This window comes from Takifugu rubripes, chromosome 1, assembly GCF_901000725.2.
Source record: "Takifugu rubripes chromosome 1, fTakRub1.2, whole genome shotgun sequence".
Taxonomy (NCBI): Eukaryota; Metazoa; Chordata; class Actinopteri; order Tetraodontiformes; family Tetraodontidae; genus Takifugu; species Takifugu rubripes.
The window spans coordinates 9,792,993-9,816,462 of NC_042285.1; the positions used below are offsets into that span (position 1 = coordinate 9,792,993).

Here is a 23,470-nt window from a genome sequence, read left to right on the forward strand (position 1 = left end):
CCACAGCACTTTGTCAATGCTGAGAGTAGGAGGAGAGCAGAGAGAGGAATGAGATAAGGAGATTGATAGATGGCAGGATACAGGAGGAATCAACATGAAGGGGGGGGAAACAGCATAGATAGAAAAAGCGGATTAAACAATTCTCTAAACAATTAAAAAAAGACATCGGGGACTAAACACAGGGAAGGAAGGGTGGAGTTTCAAAGTTTTCTAGACACACAGCTGCAGTAAACTCAGTCCAGTTGTGTGTCTCCTTGTTTTTCTTCCAAGGACTGCGTCATGACATTAGATAATCACTGTATTCCCTGCATTATAAATCTCCAAAAGAAAACATCTCTCACTAGGCTTGCAAGACACATCAGACTGAATTATAATCAGAATAATCAGCTTCTGATATAAATTATAGCCTAGAAATGGAGCCAGTTACATTTAGGCAAGTATCTCTTGCTTAGTATTCACAGTACCCACATATCTGATCACAGATGACTGATGCTTACTTGTTAATTCTAATTACTATCTTTTAAGATTCTTATAACACAGTTTAATGTGTTAACGTTTTCAACGTTCCAGCAATGATGCAAAACAGGCTAAATCCAAACAAGAAGTCAGTGATTGTTTCAGTTCAAATAGCGCTCAGTCTAATAAACATTTATTCAGAAACATATTTATGAGAAAACTTTGCAAGTGGCCTCGGAACCCCACACACACCCACAGAATATGTATGACTCACCGTCACACACATACACACACTACATATACACACTTCTCAGTTCGTATCACTGCCAGGATCTGGACATGCACTTACAAGAATTGGTAGCCTTCCATTTACACAGTGTGTCCTACAGCACTGCGTTTAAACAAGCACCAACACACTCAGGCCTCTGATTTGTGATCCAGCAAATTCCTGTTGGATAATGAGAAGTGAGAGAGCCACACTCAGATTTGCTGCCTGAAGCTAAAGAAAAGCACCTTATCAGCATCAGAAACATTTGTACAAGCCCACTCATGTAGTGATCTTTCCTGGCTCTCATGCACGTGCATGCTTGCACAGCAGTCTTAAAACCTGCATCCTTGAGCAGCCCAGCATGCAAATAGATTTCACTCAAGGACTTCATACAGTTTACGTTTACTAAAGTACTATAAACCAGGATATACGTCTGCACTTATTGTGGAGTGCTGAGTGCTTCCAACACAGCTGCAGAACACACCCATCTGTACTTTTATATTTAACTGAAAGCATTATGGGATATTTATACAGCATGCACTGACAGAAATGAACTGATATTGATGGAAATTATTGTGTTATGATGACTGTCATAGCATTTGCATAATGTTTTATAGCTGGATCGTGAGGGAATGATAGCTTCCCTGAGAAAGTTTGGTGTAATGAAGAATTCTTTTGTTTTCTTTACTCGATTACATTAAAACCAACTCAACCGAACACTGCCCTTTGCTATGTTGGAGCTTTGGGCCGAGGATTTGCTTCAGCAGATGTGGGTCTGTTGTTTAGTGCATTTCAAGCCTCATTGTGGCGTTTCTGAGTAATAGCCTGTCATTTAGTCTGTGACTCATCGGCAAAAACCATGTACGACTTATTAGTTTACTAGTGGATGTAGTTGAGGCCACTTTAATGACACTTGTTATGACACTTGTTATGTCATTCAGCGGCTAAATAAGGGAAATCCACTATTATCAAACCTTTAAGGATTCCAGATATTTAATGTGGAGATCTTCTTTCATCTGTCCTCACTGCGGTGCCTAAAATGGGTGGCTTTCATCACACCAGATTAAAGATCCTTGTGGTTATTGTGGACTTCATAGTTGCTCAGAAACCCACCATTCTCACATTCACATGTTGTTTTCAGCTCAGTGGGTCCATGTTTTGCCTTTGTTTGTTGTTTAGTACTGTGGCAGCTTGGTGAAAACATGTTGTTCTTTTCCTTTTGTGTTTTTAGGAATTCTGCACACTTAAACGGTTAAAAACATTGTGTTACTAAATTGGACACCATTAATGTCAAAGCTGCTTCAAAGGTCAAAATTTGCTGCAGAAAAAGATCTTGGAAAAATGTGCAGGATAACGTGTGTGTGGGAGGAAGAAATTTTAAATTCCATACCAAACGACAGCCTCCTACCACAGATGCCCAGCTTTGTTCGCCTTTATCCAGCTTTCTTTGCAGCTAACCTACTCAGAAGGTTGACATTATGATGGAAAATAGTGGTGATGAAAGTATATTTCCTTGATATGTGGGGCAGGGGCATTAGGGGTTCATATAACAAACCCTATTTCCCATTTTTGACTTATGCAACAGTCTCTTCTAAAGTTGTTATTGAGGGAACACCCAGCTGTGAGACTGTCTTTCCTTCTTTTTTACTGTCTGAAAATGTCCTTTACCAAACATGACCTTTTTTTTCCCCCGCTATTCCATCACCCCATGACTCAGTTCGGGTTTACAGAGAAGGAGGCTTCATGTTACAGATATGAACAGCTGCCAGCTGACAATTTAATTTTTCCTTCAACTTACAGAAGCCTGTCTGGCCTTCAACAGTGTGTAATTAGTGAAAAGACCATAGTTGAACTTGTCTCTAACACCAGATGTGAGACAACAGACATTTTGTACGAGAGCCATTACCTACATAGCCAATCAGTGTTCAGATTTTAACTTATGCAATGTGTATGTGTTCATGCACTGAAGGTTCAGCTGACATCGGTGTCATGGCACTGCTTTTTTTAGCAGCCTGAAACATTTTTTACTACTACTGTTGTTGGAGTTAGATGTAATGTGCCAAGCAATCACTATATAGATGAAAACATATCTTTTAAATGTCTGTACCAGAAAAGTATAAAAAAATACCTATATTACTGGCAAAATGGCTGGATAATACATTGGTTTTTCACTGTTATTGCAACATGAGGTATGCCTTGCGTGCAAATCTCCCCAGTAACTAACGTAGACACGAGAGATGGCTTTTCACAAAGCTATAGATGTCTGCACATTGCAAAGCTGAACTCTGGTGATGGACTATGAAAGGAATTGGTACTTTCACTTATTTAGTGAAGCTTTTTGGAGCAAATTCACCTATTTGGAGGGTAGCGGGTCATGTTTTCAGTGCGATAACTGGCTGTACGCTTTATGAAACACTGTTTTGTACCAGATTTCACAACTTTCTTTGAGAATAGATTCACGGCTGCTATCAGACTTCTTCATTCGAGTGCCTTGCTTCTGCTCTTGGAGGAAAGAAGTTGTTTACCTGATGTCATCATTGGCTCATAGCCAAAGGCAAACAGTGTTGGTACATTCCTCAGCAGAGTGGGTGAGGAAAGAGAAGGGAAGGGGTCAGGGAACAAGGAAGTAGCAGACAACAAAAGGAGCTGCTGGAATGTTAATGGCTGGGCTGACCTGTAACTTTTTCTGTTGATTGTTGTTTATATGGATGATGTCATATTTGGTTGGTTCATTCTTTGTCCATATTTATTTTGATGAGTTAATATGAAAACCAGCACAAAATCTTGCAAATTGATTAGTGATATTCACCCTTTTGGTTAATAGTACTTAGTGATAAGTAACTGATGACATTGATGTAAGAAACAGTCCAAACTTTTCCAACTATTAGAATTCATATGAAAGCCCCAAGCGTACCTATTCCTAGACAATCGTTTTATGTATAAAAACATTGACGTTTTATGTACTATCTTGTTTTTCATTTTTGCTTAGTTGTCATGGGAAGGTTAACAGATTGTTGTTGGATATTTGCTTTGGATGAGTTGTGTCTGGAGGATGTATATTCTGCCTTAGAGGGTCACAATGTTCTGCCACCAGTGTAAAACTGAAAATATTTAGGCTGTAGTCACATTACTCTCTCAGCTTCAGACAATTTGACAGTAAAAAAAATCAAGGTCACTGCATCAATGTTCAACTTGGGGGTCGTTTTAAATGCAAGCAGGGAATATTTTTGGCTCTTCAGCCCAAGTAGCACCAGAGATCCAGGTTAGAATGACCGAAGAGACACAGCGTGGGAGGTTTTTTATTTACATACCCACAGGACGATTCTCATCTTGAGAAGAATTTAATGTGCCATTTGTGACAGAAGTGCTGTTTGATAATAAATGGTAACCCTGATAAGAATGTCCACATAGTTTTACTGGAATGTTCCCAGTGTCAGACTCCTGACAGCTAATTTCTCTCACAAAAGGTTAACCAACATTTACTAGAATGGCTGCGACTTGGGAGAGAGCCTTGTAAATGCGATAGTTTGAGAGTAACTAATGAATCCACTCTTTAAAGGACTTTTCTGAACCTGATGCTGGCAGAATAAATTCCTGAAGAAGGCCTCAGAAACGCTGCCGGCAGGGTTACATTATGAAGTTGACAGATTAATTTTTTTCGGACTTCATGATTCTTGAGCCACACAGATTAAAATATACAGCTATGGTTGGCATCCGGTGTGTCGGTTTATGTACGTGTGTGTATTGCTGAGATTGGCACAACCCACATAGCGACACTCTAATCCTAGTGTGTGTGTTGTCATCTCTTGTTTCCTGCCGAGACTGTGAATCATAACAGCAGGTGTACTCTAATCACAGACACGGAACAGACAGTTACGGTAGGTCGCAGCCCCTGTTTGTTCAAGGTGCTGCCTGTGATTTCAGGTGCGCTGCAGTCATCTGTGTCGCCGCTTCGATGGGGCAACATTGGCTTCAGTTGTTATTTTGTTCATGTTTTTTTTTACTGTTATAGTAAAAAAGAAGTTTTGCAAGTGTCTTTAGGTTGAGTGTCTTAACTGTGGTTCTGTCTAAGCACAAGCTGCTTAAAAGTTTTATTGTATATTTTGAGGGTGCGATGTGTGTGTTTCAGAGTAACTTAACCCCGCCAGCACACAGGTGATTCCAAGCTGAATATAGCCCCCTCAATAGCCAGCTGGCCCTGCTATTTAAAACAGCAATGAAGAGGGGGGAGGACTTGGTGGTGGTTGGTGCCCACAGGGAGGTTTACTGTCGTCCTTCTGCAGGAACCACAGTTGGTTTTGTGACTTTTACAGCCACAATGACTTGTTGGCATCACATTACCAGCTGTGCCAGTATTTCCTCATTTGTGTGAATGCAAGGACTTTATCGAGACTGTCCCACTATTGCTGTGGTGATCAAGCATCAGTTAATCATTTGAAATGATCGCCCCCGCGTCTGAACAAAAGGTTGATTGTAAATGATTGTGTCAGCACTGAAGTCAGTTACTGCCATTTACCAATGTCCAATAAAAACTGCTAATAAACCCAGTCACTTTTCTTGAGACAGCCCAAGAACTCAACCATGTCTCAGGAAGTCGGTAGTTCTATATTCTGTGTTTGTTAGACAGTTTTACATGCGGCACCCCCCTATCCCCACCCCCAGCTTATAACGGTGAATGAATGGCAACAGCTGAGCAGGAGAACTTTATCGGCAACACTCCCTGCGAGAGAGAGAGAGAGAGAGAGAACAGAAAAGAGAGATTCAGCAGGAGCTGTAGCTAGAGCACTCACTGAGATCACCGCTGTCCTCTTTTCCTCTGACGCTAGCCGCTATTTGGTTTATTTTGCTTCTGGTCTCGGGTTCTTTTCATCCACTCACCCTTTGGACCCCCCTCGTGGAGATCTTTATTGTGTTGTCGTGACTCAACGGCTGCTACTGCATAAGAAGGAGAGAATAGAAGAAAAAGAGAGCGAGAGAGAGAAGCTGAGACAGACCAAATCGATTCCACTGATACTGAAGAGAGAGGCAGCAGAAGAGAGGCAGCGAGGCTGTTGCAGCATTTTTCTTATATTTTGATTTTAAAAAGAAAAAGAAAGCTGACTTGTATGGAGTCTTTTGAAGCATTAAAGCCACGTTCCGCTAAAGTGAGGACAGCTAACTGAAGCGACAGCTGGTGGGGCTCAAGGACTACTCTTTCCTCCATAATCAGCAGTGTTCCTCTTTGAATGAGGACTTCCATTGTTGCCATTTGATCTTGGTTACTTTTCGGAATGATAATGCTGGATACCAACCATTGCCTGTCACTGGAACCTTCCCCTCCTGGCTCTCCTCTAATGGGAGAAGATATGGAGAAAGCTGGGCTGATATTGGATCATGAGAGACATGTGTATCACAGCCTTAAAGAAGGTGGGCAAGCCATGACAAACAAGATGAGCCTGCATGTTGGCTTAACCTCTGCAAAGGTTACGTGTCAGCCGGCTTTCTTCTGCCTTTGTAAATATAATAGCTAAAGAACCTATGAATGGATTTTAATGAAATATCAAGAGCAATAATGGGCCAGTGAACAGATGATTACATTTTTGTGACATTCTGGATTCCAGAGGGACTTCCAACTATACTGTACCATGGGTGTAGGTCACAATATGGGGTGAAATGACCTGCTTGCTGGAGGTCTGTGGCTGTGCTCTCTGGTTGCTTTTTTCTAGTATAATTATGGATTTGTCCAATTAAACTGATCAATGGAGTAAATTTCTGAGTCTGGCTTTGAGGTCACTTGCACTTCAGCAGCCTTTTAAGTTGATGGTGCCTCTATCCTTGAAGAAGGACCGCAAAGTCTGAATGTGCACCAAAACACACATGTATTTCTGTGTTGCCAGTTGTATTTATTTGTATGTTCATGGTGCATTTGTGCACAGTTGCTATCAGACAGGACAGCCCCACGTAAAAATGTCAGAAGTGTTGATGCTCAGGCAACACTTGAGGGTTTGAGTCGAGAGAAAAGAAAATGCACAAAAAGGTGTAAAGCAGCCACGTAGCAACAGCCGACACTGAGTGTGAATGCGTGACTGTACGGCTGATAGTTGGAAAAAAGAAAAGATTGATGTCTTCTGTCTCGTGAGTTATATTGCTGCTGAAAATATTGGTGAATGTAAACGGCAGGGAGCCATTAAAGCTTGGAAAATACAACTCATCCTCCTTGCACTTTAAGATAATTAGTATTCACTGTGAACACTCGTCTTCATCAGACTTCGCCACACAGGGCAGCAGTGCCAAAGCATCAAGAGTCCCTCCAAGTCACAAAAAGCTTTCACCTTGTATTGTTCTTGCCCTTTAGCTGCTGCCACAATTTGTCGCAGTGTGTCATGGCATTTATGACTCTGTGCCACAGATGCAATCAAACTGTGGTTGTTACAGGATGAGCTCACGCCGGATTTCTGAATAGAACATTTCCAGCACTGATGCCAGACATTTGCTGTGTAGCAGCATCCGTTTAACTTTTAATGTGCCTCAATGCAGTGCACTGTCTTTATGTCATGATTGGTTTATGTGCAGGTTTAGGGTGCAGGTCTTTGAGGACAGTGATGAACTCAGACATGTGAAAATCAGGTCTATGACACATGAGCGGCATTAGCCTAGTTGGCCGCCAAGAGCTTGGCTCTCGTTCACCAGACTTTTCCTCTAACCTTACACCCAACCTTGAGGTTAACAGACGCCGTGTAAGAAACTGCAGTCTTGTTTCTCGGTCTGAATGTGAAGCTCCTATCGTAGGTTTTGCAGATGCTCTACATTTTAGAACTAACGGTTGTCAGTCAAGCTGCTGATATCGCTTCATTAATGTAGTTTTGTTAGGTTCTTCGATAACTTTGAAAAAGCATAAGCACACTTGTTATTCTTGTGGTATTTTATGGAAGGTCACTATTGAACTAAATCTGTATTTCTCTGTGGGCTGTCATCTTTACAACAAACCGCCAGGATACCGAAAACTGTCAGGCAGTGTCTTTGAGGGAACCAGCAAACGGCCTTCATTTGTCTGATCTGAAAGCTGTAAATGTAGAACCATTTGTCTTCTCTCTCTCCACCCAGCGCCATGGCTGTTTCCCAGTAAACCTGCCCTTTCTTTAATTGTCTTTCTTAGATGAACCCCCATAGATATGTTATTGCTCACATTATTCTAATGCCCATTTTTTACGCTAGTGTGGATGAGTTTTAAGAACATTAACATGACAGTTATTGTGTGAAGATATGAAACAATACTGTGAGGAATAACCTGCGTGTTGGAGATGAGCGTAAATGTTGACACGCACTGCAATAACCTCATATTAAACACGGGTTTACACGCATGTGAGCATCATATTATCACATTCCTTACAGATTCCTTGCTGTTTGTTTCCTGCATTACACATATAAGTTTTGATTATTTTTGATTGGTGTACTGATTTCTTTTTGTTTCCTCCAGCTTCCTACACCCCCCCATAGATTTTCACACTGAAACCTTTCGCTGACACATTTAAGGTGCTATTCTACAGTATATTAATGGTTTTACTTACTGTTTTGTAAAAATAAAAGTAGAGAGCAAACTGTGAACTGCGGTGTCCCATTTATAAAAGAGTGTAAGGAGGGAGTTTGGAGATGTGTGGCTGAGATAGAAGTGTAAGATTCTCTTTCCCAGAATAAACCACCTCTGTGGAAGTGTTAGGTGGCTGGGTATGTTATCCTGGACAGAGTCATGGCGCGGTCAGCTTCTTTCTATCTGTGTGGGGTTTCTTCCCTGGTGTGTGTTCAGGCAGCATGCGAGTCTCGCAAGTGTTTGGCCTTTTTGTTTGGCACTGAGGTCGAATTCATCTTAGCGGCCGAACATAAACACGAGCTCTCCTGGCTGTGTTTAGGTCTTCATGTTTATGTCGCTAACTGTAAGCTGACATGTTATGGCGTCTAGAGGGAAGACTTTAGAGTAAGTCCAGTCCCCCCAAGACGGAGAGCACAGACTCGAGGAATGACATTCAGCAATCTGCCTATTATTGTGAAATCTACGTCGGAGCGCTATCATCAGTCGTTCAGGGGTTAGTTAACCTGCACCGATCAATAATTTCACTTTTGTTAATAGGAAGGAACAGGTGGTGTTGGGGTAGCAGAAAGAAACCTATTCAGACACGCTTGGATAGACAGACACTGCTGGTACGCATAAAAAAAGACTTGCAGGAATTAAGATATGCATGATTAAGAATTAAGACAACGCTTGGTGACAGCATTTTAATCTGAAAATAAATTCATCTCCCCTGGTATTACTATATTAAACTAACAAAAGCCCCACTGTCTTAAGATTAAACACGATTGTAGAATCTTTATTACATTATAAAGTCATTAAACAACAGTGCTGCACAAACAAACCCTTCCACAACTATGTGCATGTGACCAAAAGCCGCATGTGTAGTAAATGACAAAACACTACAGCCACGTTTAAAATCCCATTATTTTAAACGCATGTTTAAGATACTGCTGTTATTGCCTGTTCAACAGGTTTTTAATTTCAAGAATGAAAACCAATGATAAAAATCATGAGCGCTGCATGTAAATTAGCAGTGCGTATCTCCCTCCTCTGTGGAGAGGCAGTTTTCTATCATTTTGAAAAGGGACTTTTGTGCATCGCACTGTTCAACGGTAAAAATAGTGTGTCTGCACACAAAAGTCAACATAGTCCAGTTTCTTTCGGTCCTCAAGCCCCTTGTACTGTTATGTAACATGCACTTCCTGTGTTGTACTATCAATCCTTTGCATTTCTTTTGCTTTTTTGTTTCGGTACAAACTGCTTTCTTGCTTATAAACGTAAGCTTGGTTAATCATTTATTATTATTTTGGGTTGTAAATTTCCATAGAGATTGCAGACATTTACACCACAGGAAGACAAAATACAGAAACAGGAAGTGTGTAGTAAGCCGTTCACGCCCTCTCCGACCGGCCTACTTTGTAGCTTCAAATGAAAAAACCTAGGGGGAAATGTGATGATAAATCGGGTCCTCTCTGCAGCTGTGAAGTACCACAACATGGTTGTTTAAAATTGGATGATGGACTGCTGATAAAAAGAAGACGGTAATTGCCACTGACGATCTGTTCTGCCCTTGTCTCTCCCCACACCTCCTCTGTCTCCATGCAGTCCTCCAGCTCAAACTCCAGCAGAGACGCACACGAGAGGAACTGGTCAGCCAGGGGATCATGCCACGTAAGTCGCTGCATCCAGTCTTTAAAATTTAAATGCAAAGTTGTGACACAGCCTGTGTTACACCATGGAATTTCCTACTAGATATCAGCTCCAACTAAATATTAAAGTATTGATACTGTCTTTATAGTACGCCGTTAGTCATTGTTCCTCAAATGAACGTGGTTGTTATATAGTACCAGTGCAAACTTTCTGTGATGTCGGGAGCATTAGAATTTAAATGCAACATGTGATATTATATATCTTATTTACTGTGCCTGGTGTATTTTTCGATGATTACCTCTGTTTAGATGATATATCCTCCTGCCATTTGAGCTGCAAAAGAGCTGCTGGTATAATTACATCTGCTCTGCAGGTCATATTTAGAAGCGACATTATCAAACCAGGCAGCTTCCCCTACTTCCTGTTTCACAGTTCCGCAGAGTGCAAGTTGCAACTTCTTACTGTTGTTTCCCTCGACATTTTGTCTGTAAAGCATAGCGATAGGTACCGGTACTATAATAAGTGCATGGACCAGGCACTTTCTGAAGAAAAGTGAGTGAAAACTTATAGTACAGTAAGAATGTGTACATGATAAAGTATGAGAAAGTGAGTGCAGCATTAAAATAATTTCAGTAATAATGCTTTCTTTGATTTTAACTCTATAGATTTTGGGATAAATTCCACCTGAAAGTCAGAATCGATGTCAAAGCAGAAGTTTAGGCAGTCTCTGTCGTAAGGAGGGGTGTTCCATTAATATTCATTGTTTTCCCATGTTGCCTAAACATTCAGTGATCGTTTGCTTGACGGCATTTTGCTTGGTTAATTTGGCTCAGTTTAGTAAATAACTGTTGTATTAACTGAGGCACCACCTACACTCTGTTGCCACAGCTACAGAGGAGAAAAATATGCATTTTGCCAGGAAATATACAGTATTTTTCTCTTTTTACGAATTGATCTCATCGGGAGAAAACTTACTGCTCTGGACATTGTTTCACTATTTTGCAATATCTGGTTTAGAACTGGCATCTTCTTTTCTTAATCATTGTAGGACGGAAACCTGGGCGGGGGGGGCAAGCAAGAGCTATAAGCAGGAAAGCTGAATGTCTGAAGGGAGAGAGATGCAAAGCATTTAAACTAATTAAGGTGGCTCAAAGTGCAGTGAAAGAATGACTCAGAGTGGCCAATCTGACCAAGCACTAGTGGGCTACGTCCACTCCATTTATTACTTACGATAAATCTGCCTGTATCCTTCTGCAGCAGGCCTCATGCCAGACCACTGAATTAGCATCAGTATGTAGAACACGTACTACATATACCGGTACCTCACCGTCCAGCTAGTCATAAGATAATATGAGGAGACAACCTACAAAAAGAGGGAGAACTAGATAAATGCATGTTAACTACACCTGACCTCCTGCCTGCTGCTGTTACCTGTTACCTGTCCACTGTTTGTTTTGACATTGTGTGTCTGTTTGTGATACTACCTAAAGTTTGATTCTACCTCAATTTACCCGTTATTACCCCAATTTCATAGTCAGAGTTTGTCATTAAGGTAGTAGTTAAGGTCATTATTTAGTTTTGTTTGTAATTGCACAAGCTTGGTATTTAGGTCTTCTGTTTTGAGTGTCGGGGGCTATGAAATGAGGAATACCTCCACCCACTGCACAAGTAGTCATCTCTCACACAGATTGTCCACTCCCGTAGCTTGAGGGAGGTGTGAGGGATTTCAGCAACTATTGACCAACCATATATTGGCTGTGTTGCATCACCGTAACTGCCACTATCCTCCCTTTGTCCTTCCCTAAATTCTACAGATAATTTTTGTTTGTCATTGAGATGATTTTTTTTTTTTTACTTTTGCTAAAGACTTGGTCTTTAAAATGTTTTCTTAATTTAGTTATACTAAACTAATTACCTTTATATGCATTTGAGGGAAATGTCATTGTAGATTAGATAGAATCGATTAAGACATATTTCTGATTTCATACAGTTTTCAACAGTACAGTGATCCCTCGCTATATCGCGTTTCATCTTTCACTGCTTCGCTGCTTCACGGATTTTTTTTTGCGAGTCGTTCATTGCAGTTCTCAAATATAATCGAAGGTGGCATATCCGTTTATAAAAATCTTCTTGCTCAGAAAAAGAAAGAGCACCAACAACTACCCATAACAATGTTCTTCTCTCGGAGAAAGACTCCTGCGCCTTCAGTAGAAACAGACGCTCCAGCGGAGCGGAGTCAGGACGAAGAGGCACAGCTGGGACTGAAATACGCCAGTGACAATGTTTCCAACCTTGTATTACTAGATTAAAATTATTGTTTTAAACAAATTTTGGGCTTTAAAACAGGTTTTGATTTTTGGTTTCATTCTATAGTTCAGTATTGCATTGTAAAATAATTTAAAAAAAATAAAGCTGACTACTTCACGGATTTCACTTTTCGCGTGTTATTTTTGGAACGCAACTCCCGCGATAAACGAGGGATCACTGTATTGACAAAACCTATATATGTGATCATACAAAAGGCTACCTGGATAATGGCAGGAATACCTGTGATTGATACATGGCACTTGGATCAAATCATTTACTCAAACAAAACACAAGCAACACAGTAACGATCAAAAGATATGAGCTGCTGTCGCATTTCCTAATGATAACCATGGTGAAAATGACGCATTATTTACCTTCACATCTCACTGCAGAATCAGTAACAACATTTTTGACCTTCTAGCCCTGCAGGCCACTTCCCCAGGAGTCTTCCCCTGGCTGTTTTCACATATTCTCATATACCTGAAGTGAGCTCCGTGACTCTCAGCAGAGTCAACATGAACCACATTTTCATCCGTCTGTCTTTGTTTTCCCGCCTCCGTCCATGCAGCACTGAAGAGCCCGGCATCTTTCCACGAACAGCGGAGGAGTCTGGAGCGAGCAAGGGTGAGAGTCTCGATGTGTTTCCCACTGTTTTTATTTGTTGCAATTACACAGACCAAAACACAGTTACAGCAGTCACAATAAAGCACTTTGTTACGTTAGTGAAATGGTTGGTGGACGGTTCCCCTTCCCACGCTCAGGGACCACTTCAGTACTGTATCTGCAACGGTGACATAAAACTATTATTGTTCAACTTTGAGGAATTAAATCATATGCTTTCTGACTGCTTTCACGTGTACTAACTAGAAGCATCAATGTTACATTGTGCCAAGTGTGCATCCTTTTGTGATCATCTGCCTTTAAACTCTTCTGTCTCATGGTTTACCCAGACTGAGGACTATCTAAAAAGGAAGATCCGGTGTCGTCCTGAGCGCTCTGAGCTGGTCAGGATGCATATTCTGGAAGGTGAGTTGTGTGATTTGTACAGTAAAATTAATAGAAAGAAAAAACTCAAAATGTTACCTTTGGTAAACAAGCTTCACTTGAGACTTCTCTTTTTTTAAAGATAGAAGATGCTGTAGACAGTAATTTGGTGTTAAATTGGAGTCAGACCTCAGATGTTTTAAATGCTCTACTCTTGCTACATTAAACTTTCTGTCAGAGATCTGTCGGAGATTTAAGACTCTTATCTTTCATGCTTCTATGTTTTTCACTGTAACTTTAACTTGATCTCAATATTATTTCCTCTGTAGAAACGTCAGCAGAACCGTCTCTGCAGGCTAAGCAGTTGCAGCTGAAACGAGCACGATTGGCCGACGACCTCAACGACAAGATCTCCCACAGGCCCGGTCCCATCGAACTGGTTCATAAGAATATCTTGTCCGTCAGCTGCTCTGTGCTCTCACCACTGGGTACTTGAACATCACGCACCACTTAACCACAAATAATAATTCTGCACTCACAGTAGTTGTATTTCTAGTATTGATGAAGTGTTGAGTGAGGCGCCCACAACAGTGTAAGCAGAAATGAGTTAGTGTTGGAGTGAAGTAGAAGTCATTTTACATTCACAGGCCTGTTCTCGCCACATGCTGCCGCACACTCAAACACCCTAATGTAATTTAACAGTCTTGTCGTGTTTTGCTCCACAAGGTGTAAGTGTCTTTTCCTGAGCTGTGATGTAATTATGCCGTTAAACCTGATTTCCATTCAGTCTGAGCACACTTTAAATTGTGTAGGGTAATTGCTTCATCTGCACACTACGATACAGGGTTTCAGCACATTCATGTTATGATGTTTAGAATAAAACCACACCTTTGAGTAACCTCACTGCAGAAATTTTGCAACAAACATGTTTGGACACAGGCCTCTTTTGAAATGTACATTTGTGTGATTCACCACGTCCTTATACATAGTTGTTCAGTACCCAGGAAGAGAAAAGGTCTTGTCCTTATTTTGCACTATTTGCACTGAGAAAAAAGGTTTTCCTCATGATCACAGATTCTCCAAAGGGGGCTGGAGGTGAGAGCTCATCTCTAGATGAAGACAGCAGTGATGCTCTGTCACCAGACCAGCCAAACAATCATGATTCTCCTTTGAGTGCCGTCCCACAGCTCTCACCCTCTGACAGGCTCAGTCAGAATGGGGACATGTCGCCTCCACAGGTAAAGAAGCAGAAATGAGTTTAAAGAAGAAATTAAACCTTCTTGACTTTTATACACAGTAAAGTTCTATGAAAATTAGTTTGCCCTGATGATTAAATAAAGATATGTGGTAAAATATTTCCATCATTAACCAGCACACTGTTTCCACAGTTCATTACACAGTCCCCACCTCCACCCATTCCTCCCCAGGTGAATGGAACAGACTTCCCTGCATTTCCAAAAGTGGCAAATGGACTCACAGGAACCCTTTCAATCACTCGATCCTCTCCTGGACAGCTCAAGGTACTGGAATACTCCTTATTCTGTCACAGATACATTAAATAAATTCTTATCGTGAGTTGAGCATCCTGCAGATTTCATTACTTGTGGGAAAAAAAATCTGACCTTAATCTTTATTTGGGGAACTGCTATTAGCAGCGAAGTGACCTTTTTCTCTTACTTTTTCTTCCTTGACCCCATTTCTCACTCTGTCATTTGTCAGTCTCAAGCAAAGACAAGTGCAGAACGTCCTCCGCAGAGATCTAAGAAACTAAAGGACAGCAAGCCCAAGGTCAGCAGGTCATTTGATATCAGAAGAAATGATTCAGTCTTTGGTTCAGTTCAGAATAATCTGCTTCCGTTGTCAAAACATCAGTATTTTGGTCTGTTTCTCAGAATTCAATGCTCACTACTGTCTTTCTCTGAATTTAGCACCATGATATTTAAAATGAGAGAAACCAATTTTAATTAGAAGAGGAACAGATACTCTTCAACAGAATCATAAGCATAGTTGGATTTCTCCCTCCTATATGGTCTTCCTGATTGTAGGTGAAGAAGCTCAAATACCACCAGTACATCCCTCCTGACCAGAAGGCCGACAAAGAGCGCCCACCTCAGATGGACTCGTCCTACGCGAAGCTCCTCCAGCAGCAGCAGCTCTTCTTGCAGCTGCAGATTATTAATCAGCAGCAGCAGCACTACAACTACCACACCATCCTTCCTGCCCCCCCAAAGTGAGTAACCCACGTGTGAAAGATCCGGAAGACTGGTTGTCATTCTCTTGTTTGAGACCTTCCCTCATATTATACCAGTAATTAACCAGTTCATTTCTGCATCAATGCTTGTAGGCACCTCTCTGTGGCTTCCTTACTTCTCAAAATGTCTTGGTGGTTTTTGGGTGTTTATAGTGTCTGAAACGTGAAAAAAATATTTTCTCACAGCTTCGCTTCACAGTAACATTATAAGAATGTTGCTTGCATTATAGCAGGGATAAGTAGTCATTTTAAATATTGTATTTAATATATGCCAAAACGGAAATTCAGGAGGAACAATGTGGTTTTCGTCCTGGTCGTGGAACGCTGGACCAGCAATATACCCTCCCCAGGGTGCTTGAGGGTTCATGGGAGTTAGCTCTGTTAATGGCCGTCCGGTCTCTGTACCATCATTGCCAGCAGCAAGTCAGACCTGTTTCTGTGCATGTTGGACTCCGGCCGGGCAGTCCTTTGTCACCTGTTGCATTCAAAATCTCTATGGACATTTGGACTCTATGGAATTTCTAGGGATAGCCAAAGGCCGGAGGGAGTCCGAGAAAGATGGAGCTTGAGATTGACAGGCAGATCGGTGCAACTTCTCTCAGTCTACGCTCCTACTCTCACCTATAGTCAGGAACTTTGGGTAATGACCAAAGAACAAGATCGTGGCTACAAGTGGCCAAATTGAGTTTCCTCCACATGGTGGCTGGACGCTCCCTTAAAGATGGGGTGAGAAGCTCAGTCACTCGGGAGGAGCTTGGAGTAGAGCCGCTGCTCCTTTGTGTCAAAAGGAGTCAGTTGCAGTGGCGCGTGCACCTGTTTCTGATTCCCTCTGGACGCCTCCCACCAGGAGGATTCCCCGAGGCAGACCCAGGACACGCTGGAGAGACTATGTCTCTCGGCTGGCCTGGGAGCGCCTTGGAATACTCCCCGAAGAGTTAGAGGAAGTGTCTGCGGAGAGGAAACTCTGGGCATCTCTGCTGCCCCCACCAACCAGTTCCAGATAAAGCGGGAGAAGACGAAATGATAATAGGAAAATTATTATCGAAATCATACAAGATAGTTTGGAGCAAAAATAAATCCACGGTGGTATTTGAGTGCAGATATGTGTTATTGTCCTTCTTCATCAAACACTGTTTTTTTAAAGACAACACCAAGCTTTTTCCTCTGTCTACCCTCAGGTCATCAAGTGACCCTCCTCCCACAACCAGCTCTGGTCCTTCTCCTTCGCGCAACATTTCCACGCCAACCACCCCCACCCCCTCCAGCCAGAATGCAACTGCGCGTCAAAGTCAAGCCGCAGTGGGAGGAGCTAAACCGAGCACTCTGCCCGCCAACCTGGATGAGTTCAAAGTAAGGCTGGGAACACTTTGTATCTGCATAAACACATGAGCCATTTACAAGCCTAAAGCTGACAGAGTTGGATTGAATTCATTAAACTGACACGTATCAGTCATTCTGATTGTTCTCATTTGAGTCAGTGTCTGCTAAATAAAAGGCCTCGTCTGGTTTCTCATCGTCTAGGTTGCTGAGCTAAAACAAGAACTAAAACTCCGTGGACTGACCGTCTCAGGAACAAAGAATGACCTCATCGAGAGGCTGCGCAACTACCAGGAACAAAACGGTTCCAAAAACTGCAACCAACAGGCTGGCCAGCAGACCTCAGCTGTTAGCAGCTTCACACCTTCTCCTACCACCTCTGAGCAGCAGTCAGGAGAGGTCGGGTTTAAGTTAGCATTATCACCCCTGACACAAATGGTCCCGGGACGGGTCATGCGATTTGGCAGCACCAGTTCAAGCCCTCCAGTGTCTCCTACCCCATCTGAGAGATCATTGGCTGGAATGAGTCCAGATGAGACGAGCTGTAACGATGACATGTTTGGAGAGATGGTGAGCTCTCCCCTGACACAACTCACCTTGCACCCCTCTCCTCAGCACCCACCACTCTCCACAATGTCACAGCCTCTCTCACAGGTCAAAGAGGAGGTCCAGAGTTCATGCAGCCTGGCTAGGTCTTTACCAGCGCTGTGTCAACATTCAGAGGCTCTGCCTTCATTTACAGCAGAGATTGTGGACAAGGACCAGATGCTCCAGGAGAAGGACAAACAAATCGAAGAGCTCACCAGAATGCTGAGGCAGAAGCAGAGGCTGGTGGAGACCCTTCGGTCCCAGTTGGAGCAGGGAAAGATGACCAGTGGAACAGTGTCAGAAAAGGAAGTAAACGAGAAGAGCAGCACATCTCCAGAGGTCAAACTTCCTCCTGTGATAAAAGCCTCAAGCCTTCAGTCCCCTAATCTTCCAAATGGCCTTGTAGTGAAGGTAAAGAAGGAGGTGGACTGCGAGGAGGAAATGGAGGGGATTACAGAGGAGGCCCAGGTCAGGAAAATGGCTCAGCCAACACAGTGCTCTCAGGAGACGTTGCTCAGGCTGCAGCAAATTCAGCGGCTTCAGGTCCAACAAGCTGTACTGCAGAAACAGACAGTGCAGCAGAGTCAAATGCAAGTGCAGAACTCAGGAGAGAGTAAGCCAAATCTGCCACAACAACAGCAGCCCAAGAAAGAAGCCCAGGCTTTGCTGCTGCAACAGCAGCAGCAGCTGCAGCAACTCATAATCCAACAAACCCAGCAGAAACAACTCCAGGCCCAGCAAAGGTTAGCGCAACATAAACTCAGCCAACAAAAGCAAAGTCAACAGAAACTGGTGCAGCAGAACCAGCTCAAACAGGCTCAAGGGCAAGTGCAACAGAGCCAGCAGAAGAACCAACTAAAGCAGGTTCAGGTCCAGATCCAAAAGCCTTTAGTACACCAGACCCAGCAGAGGAGACAGCTGAAGGCTCAGCACAGGCATCAGCAGAGGCAGCAGATGGCAGCAGTCCCCACGCAGCAGGTAGCACAGCTCCATCCAGTCAGACCTTCACTTATGTTCATCGCATTTATTCACACAAATGCATCTTCTCTCCAACCCCATTTTGTATCGATGACAGGTGGCACCGGTCCTCATCAACCAACAAAACGGCACCCAAGTCCACGCCCAGACAATTTCATTAGATCTCCTCAAAGCCAGTGGGACACCAACGCTGATCACTGACAGCAACGGCAACCACTACCTGATCGCTCTGACCAGTAACACGGCGGAAGGCCAGAACGGGGTGTCTTCATTGGCCAGAACGAACGGACACATTATGCTGCAGGTGCAGTAGACCCTGTGAACTCACAGCTTGTTTGATTTGATTAATACCTGGTGGTGACACGCTTTTCTGATTTAAGAGGTTGCAGTCAACTCCATCTAAACTCCCACCTGATGACAGCCAATCAAAAAGGCAACCAGTAGCTGAGCCTGTGGGCCAACCAGTCAAAAAGGTGCTTTGTCTTACAGTTTGATGTACAGCATACAGTCACACATAGGAGAACACTTTAAAATACACATGCAGAGTGTGTGTATGCATGTATGATTGTGTGTAGATTATTGTGTATTTGACAGCAGTTTACTTTCCTGCCCTATGATGTCACCACTAACCCAGTTTAGCCTGAGATCGACATGGCGATATGTCTCCTGTCTGTCTGTCTGAACCCTTTCGGATGCTCTTCTTACAGGGGCAGAAGGTTGGGCTTCACCTGGAAACCAATGGTGTGGCTGAACCCAGCCAGGCCGTCACAGCCCCTCCCAATCTGCAGCCTTTCTTTGACGACATGGCTGACAGCAAAACCCAAAGCAGCCTCTCTTCTCTGAAGGTAACACCTGCACGTCGCACTCCACCCTCAGCTAATATCTCTTTCCATCCAGTCACCTTTTTCTTTTTTAACACTCATAACAATTTTTTTTCTCCCCGTTTCCTGTCTTTATTCAAACCGGGCAGAAAGAGCAAGTGTGTTTGCCTTATGACTGTCACGCACTCTTCACTCCGCCCTCCCCTAAACCCAACACCTCCCCACCTCTTCAACGCTCCAAAGTATGTCCATCAGCATGTCTCTGTGCCCATCTCTTCTTTATTGTTACTCTATTCCATTTCCATTTTGCTCAGTTTGTGTCTAATGCTGGTGTCAAACGTTTCTGTCAGCTCAGTTGTAAGATTCATTTGGGATGTGGGACCCGAGCAGAATTTTGATGTGATTCAAACTCATGATTATTACACAGGAATTTACTTATTTAATATTATGGATGTGCAAAAAGGTTTGTCCATTGTGACCAGAAGAGCCTAAAAATGGTTGTTCGATGTTGCCTTTAAATGCTGGCGTGTGTGATCATTGGCTGACTTGTGATATTTCCACTGTTAGGTGGAGAACGGCGCCAACACTCAACAGATGGACGACTTATTTGACATCCTGCTGAAGAGCGGAGGTGATGAAAGTCCTAATCATGGCAAAGATGTCAAGCTGCTGCTGCGTCTAGCTTTATTACAGCTTCTGTTTGTTTTCTTTCAGAAATCCCAGGCTTAAAGGCCAACCCAGACCCTTCCTTAGCCCCCCTCCACTCTGACCCACCCTCACCAGCTTCACCCCCATCCCCACTCCAGCTCTCCTCTCCCACCCAAAAGGAGCCCCTTACATCTCCACCTCCATCTGTGGGTGACACCTGTGCAGGGAAGATCCGCCTGGAAGACTTCTTGGAGAGCACCACAGGGAGCCCCCTGCTGGGTGTGGAGCTGGACGGCGCCCTGACACTGATCGACGACCTACACAGCCAGATGCTGAGTACACCCAGCATTTTGGACCACCCCCACTCTCCTATGGACACGTCCGACCTGGGCTTCTCCACGCACTCCACAGGGATGGACTTTGACCCCTCTTTGGACAGCATGGACTGGCTGGATATATCCACAGTGGGGAGCAGCATTGGAGCGAGAAGCACCGGAGGAGGGGGAAGCGGGGATGGCGGGACAGACCTGGCCCCGTTGGCGCCACACACCCCACCGAGTGTCTTTTCAACTGATTTTCTGGACAGTACCGACCTGCAGCTGAACTGGGAGTCGTGTTTGTAGCCCGACATTGGCTCCGCCTTTATTTCATGCACTTACAAAAGAAACGTCTATGCTGTCTTTACCACTGCAGGGGTCGCTGGCACATGCACACACACTTAAAAAGGTCCCCCTGTCTTTTACTGGCTGTTGTTGAGTGCAGGATGAGGTGAAGGAGCCGCACAGATAACATTCAGAGTGAGGACTTGTGGAAGAACTGTTGTGGACTTTTTTCTTCTGTGGATGGATGACAGGGTTCCTGATTTTGAACCAGTTTGAAAAGAACCAGCAGAGAACTGACTGCAACATTTTGACCCACGGAAACACTTTGATAGGTGAGAGGAGGGACTGTCAGTTACATTTACTTGGGCTTCTCCATATTAGCTTGTGTTAGTGCCTCTTAAACTTTGCACTTATGCTGAATCAGATGGGTTGATAGGTGGGATGTTTGGGGTCGACACTGAGTGCAGTCGCATTCTCAACCCCACCCACACTAAAAAGTAACAGCCAACATTGGTTGATAGTTGCTATTGGAATGATACATATCAGTGGCAACAGTTTGAACTGAAGCCTCATTGGGGGTTGCATTTAATGGTAAACCACTATGTATTGCTGTATATGGGGTGTATATTATCAATTGTCTATATGTCTATTTTTCTTTGCTGGTTGCTTTAGAGTTGAGCTGTCCAGCTGGGGAACGTAGGGTGAGGGGGGGGCTTCCAAAAATTCTTGGACCTTGTAATTTTTTTTTTTAAGAAAAAAAAGGTTTAAAAAAATTAACACAAATAAAAAATGTCACAGAATCATTTGTTCTTCCTTCATATCACACAACTGGTCAGTATCTTAGATGGTAAATTGTTTTAATATACGGATATACGTTCATAACATGTAATACCAGACATTGACCGCAAGATGGCGGCATTTCAACGAGATCGCGTTTGTAAAATTTTGTGTTCTTTCACCGCTTTTATAAAAAATATAAAGTCCACCTGAAAACTTGGAAAGACTTAAGTTTGCCCGTCCGACAGTGCAACATTAGCAGTAATGAATGTAAGGCTGCAGTGACCTTGACCTTTGACCTTCAAAATCTGATCAATTCATCCATGAGATGGAATTTGCTGTTTAACTTAAATTTGCACACCTCAAGGTGTTCCTGCCATGTCCCCTAAATACAATCCACTGAAATTCTGCGGTCGTTTACATCACATTCAGGAGGGAGATATCCGTCCATACACCCTCATCAAAGGTTCAGTGTCATATTTTATTCCCTCTGGTGGAGAGAATATAGAATGCACTGAACAAACTGGTGCGAGGTGCTAGCACCCACGGAGGGGGATCCTATGCTAAAGGCATTACACCATAACATGTATTTAGGTGTGTTTTCCATTTGATTTCTGGCAAATGATTTACAACAGGCCTTTACTGTGGAAATTAAAACACAAAAACAAAATCTATGTCAGAAAAGGAGCTGTAGTTTGGGACAGTGAGAACAGACTCAGCCCTTCATCATCTCTTCCTCCTCACGCCGCCAGACTGAACTCACAGGCTTTAAAGGTTCGCTCAGTCGGCTCTTCGTCATCTTACAAAGACCCCCCAGCGGGCCCTCGATGACTCCATCTAATGCCCGCAGCATGCCAACGCCGTTGCCCTCTTTCTTCCAAGCTAACTTGACATACAGGTTGCAGCATCAGCACCATCACTCACTTTCACCTGTGCGCAGAGCAGATAAAAGTCCTGAGGCCGTGCCACTAATGAGCCCACAGATCTCTTCTGTCCTCCACGGCTCAGCGACAGGAGGCTCCACCCAGCTGCCAGTAGACAGGTTTAATCACACGTGCCCTGCCACCCTTTCATCCCCAAATATGAACACTGCAAGAAGTGATCAAAAAGGCTGCGCTCTCAAAGGGGCGGCGGGTCCCGATGTTTGAGTCGTCAGCTGACAGGAACTTTCTATGGCAAGTTTTAATAATCTCCCTCCGTCTGTGTGACTTTTCTCATTTTACCCAAGTTTAATCTGGCAGTTCAGACGTTGCTTGATGTCTACAGACAGGGACAGACTGGCCAGAGGCCATCAGGCCCCCTCTCTGCCCCTCACTTACGGCGGGTTTAGCTGCATTCTGAGACGATCTGCACCGTCTGACTGTTGCTTTTGCCGTGTGTCCCTTTCCTTCTGTTGCGTGGAGGTTGTGTGATGTGAGAGGAGCAGTCAGCTCTTGGTGGATCCTGCCGCGACAGAGGAGTCTTTGATAGCAGAGGATGTGAAGGCTGACATTTGCACGGAGGATAGGGGGGCTACCTACAGAAGTGTGGGAGGCAAAGAGTAAGAAGGCTGCGAAGAGATTAGCAAGGAGGACTCCTTTTGTACCTGTTTATTGGGAAGGTAGAAGCCAAATATTTTTACTAAGTTTTGCTCCCTGCTCCCCAGGAATGATCGTGGCAGCGGTGAAGGTTGTTTTAGCTTTACCTGTTGTTGACAAATGATGGAAGCAACCGTAACTTCATAGATGTAAATCCTTGAAATTGTTTCTTCACCCCCTCCCTCAGTTTCATAGTGACTCAGTAGAATCTGCTCAAAGTATTTCAAGGAATGATGGGTTGCGGATAGTTGATTAGCATGTTCCTTCCTGTTGCCTTGTGGAGTTCTTGACAGCTGACAGCTTTTTTTTCGCTTCCTCAGGATGAGCTTGTTTATTTAGACACGTTTGTAACGGAAATATTGGCTCGATTGTAGCAGCCAGTAAAAGCCATACTTGGGAAGCCCCCAGCACGAGATCACTCACAATTCACCGACCACTTTGTGTAGACAAGCACACTATAGACAAAAGTGAAGTGCAAATGTTGGTATTTGTGTTGCTTGCCGCTCAGAGACAACAAAACAATTTCTCACTGCGTCGTTTATTCGGTCACCACATACAACACAGGGGTTGGAGGTCAGGTTTGGAGGAGGGAAACCCCCTTGGGGGCCCCCAAGGGGGGCATAGGCGACTCTTAAAGGCCATGTTGGGAGGTAGAACAGGCGTGAAAAGCCTCGCCCTCTCTTGAGCACAGACCTGGGGA

General features: G+C 43.5%; 1 protein-coding gene and 1 long non-coding RNA gene across 12 annotated transcripts in view; one reads left to right on the plus strand and one right to left on the minus strand.

The window, feature by feature from the left end:
• Positions 1-21,216, plus strand: part of mrtfab (myocardin related transcription factor Ab) — a 29,461-nt gene extending 8,245 nt beyond the window's left edge. For 7 of the 11 annotated variants that reach the window (XM_011605030.2, XM_029840155.1, XM_029840159.1 and 4 more), the window contains 16 exons: positions 9,876-9,941; positions 12,796-12,851; positions 13,178-13,253; positions 13,541-13,699; positions 14,286-14,449; positions 14,600-14,731; positions 14,931-14,999; positions 15,257-15,441; positions 16,641-16,812; positions 16,984-18,345; positions 18,443-18,649; positions 18,726-18,818; positions 19,053-19,190; positions 19,316-19,408; positions 19,734-19,797; positions 19,881-21,216. In XM_011605030.2, coding sequence (XP_011603332.2) covers positions 9,876-9,941; positions 12,796-12,851; positions 13,178-13,253; positions 13,541-13,699; positions 14,286-14,449; positions 14,600-14,731; positions 14,931-14,999; positions 15,257-15,441; positions 16,641-16,812; positions 16,984-18,345; positions 18,443-18,649; positions 18,726-18,818; positions 19,053-19,190; positions 19,316-19,408; positions 19,734-19,797; positions 19,881-20,437 — 3,593 coding nt within the window. In that variant the 3' untranslated portion in view covers positions 20,438-21,216. Of the gene's footprint in view, positions 1-5,236; positions 6,131-8,869; positions 9,769-9,875; positions 9,942-9,966; positions 10,473-12,795; positions 12,852-13,177; positions 13,254-13,540; positions 13,700-14,285; positions 14,450-14,599; positions 14,732-14,930; positions 15,000-15,256; positions 15,442-16,640; positions 16,813-16,983; positions 18,346-18,442; positions 18,650-18,725; positions 18,819-19,052; positions 19,191-19,315; positions 19,409-19,733; positions 19,798-19,880 lie in introns of those variants that run through there. The other 4 variants (XM_029840164.1, XM_029840178.1, XM_029840209.1 and 1 more) reach the window with 4 other exon arrangements.
• On the minus strand, positions 9,742-10,335 carry LOC115250669 (uncharacterized). Its single transcript, XR_003889248.1, has 2 exons — positions 10,219-10,335; positions 9,742-9,960 (listed from the first exon to the last, which is right to left on the minus strand). It is a non-coding gene; the product is annotated as an uncharacterized lncRNA (long non-coding RNA).
• Positions 21,217-23,470: the final 2,254 nt, after the last annotated feature.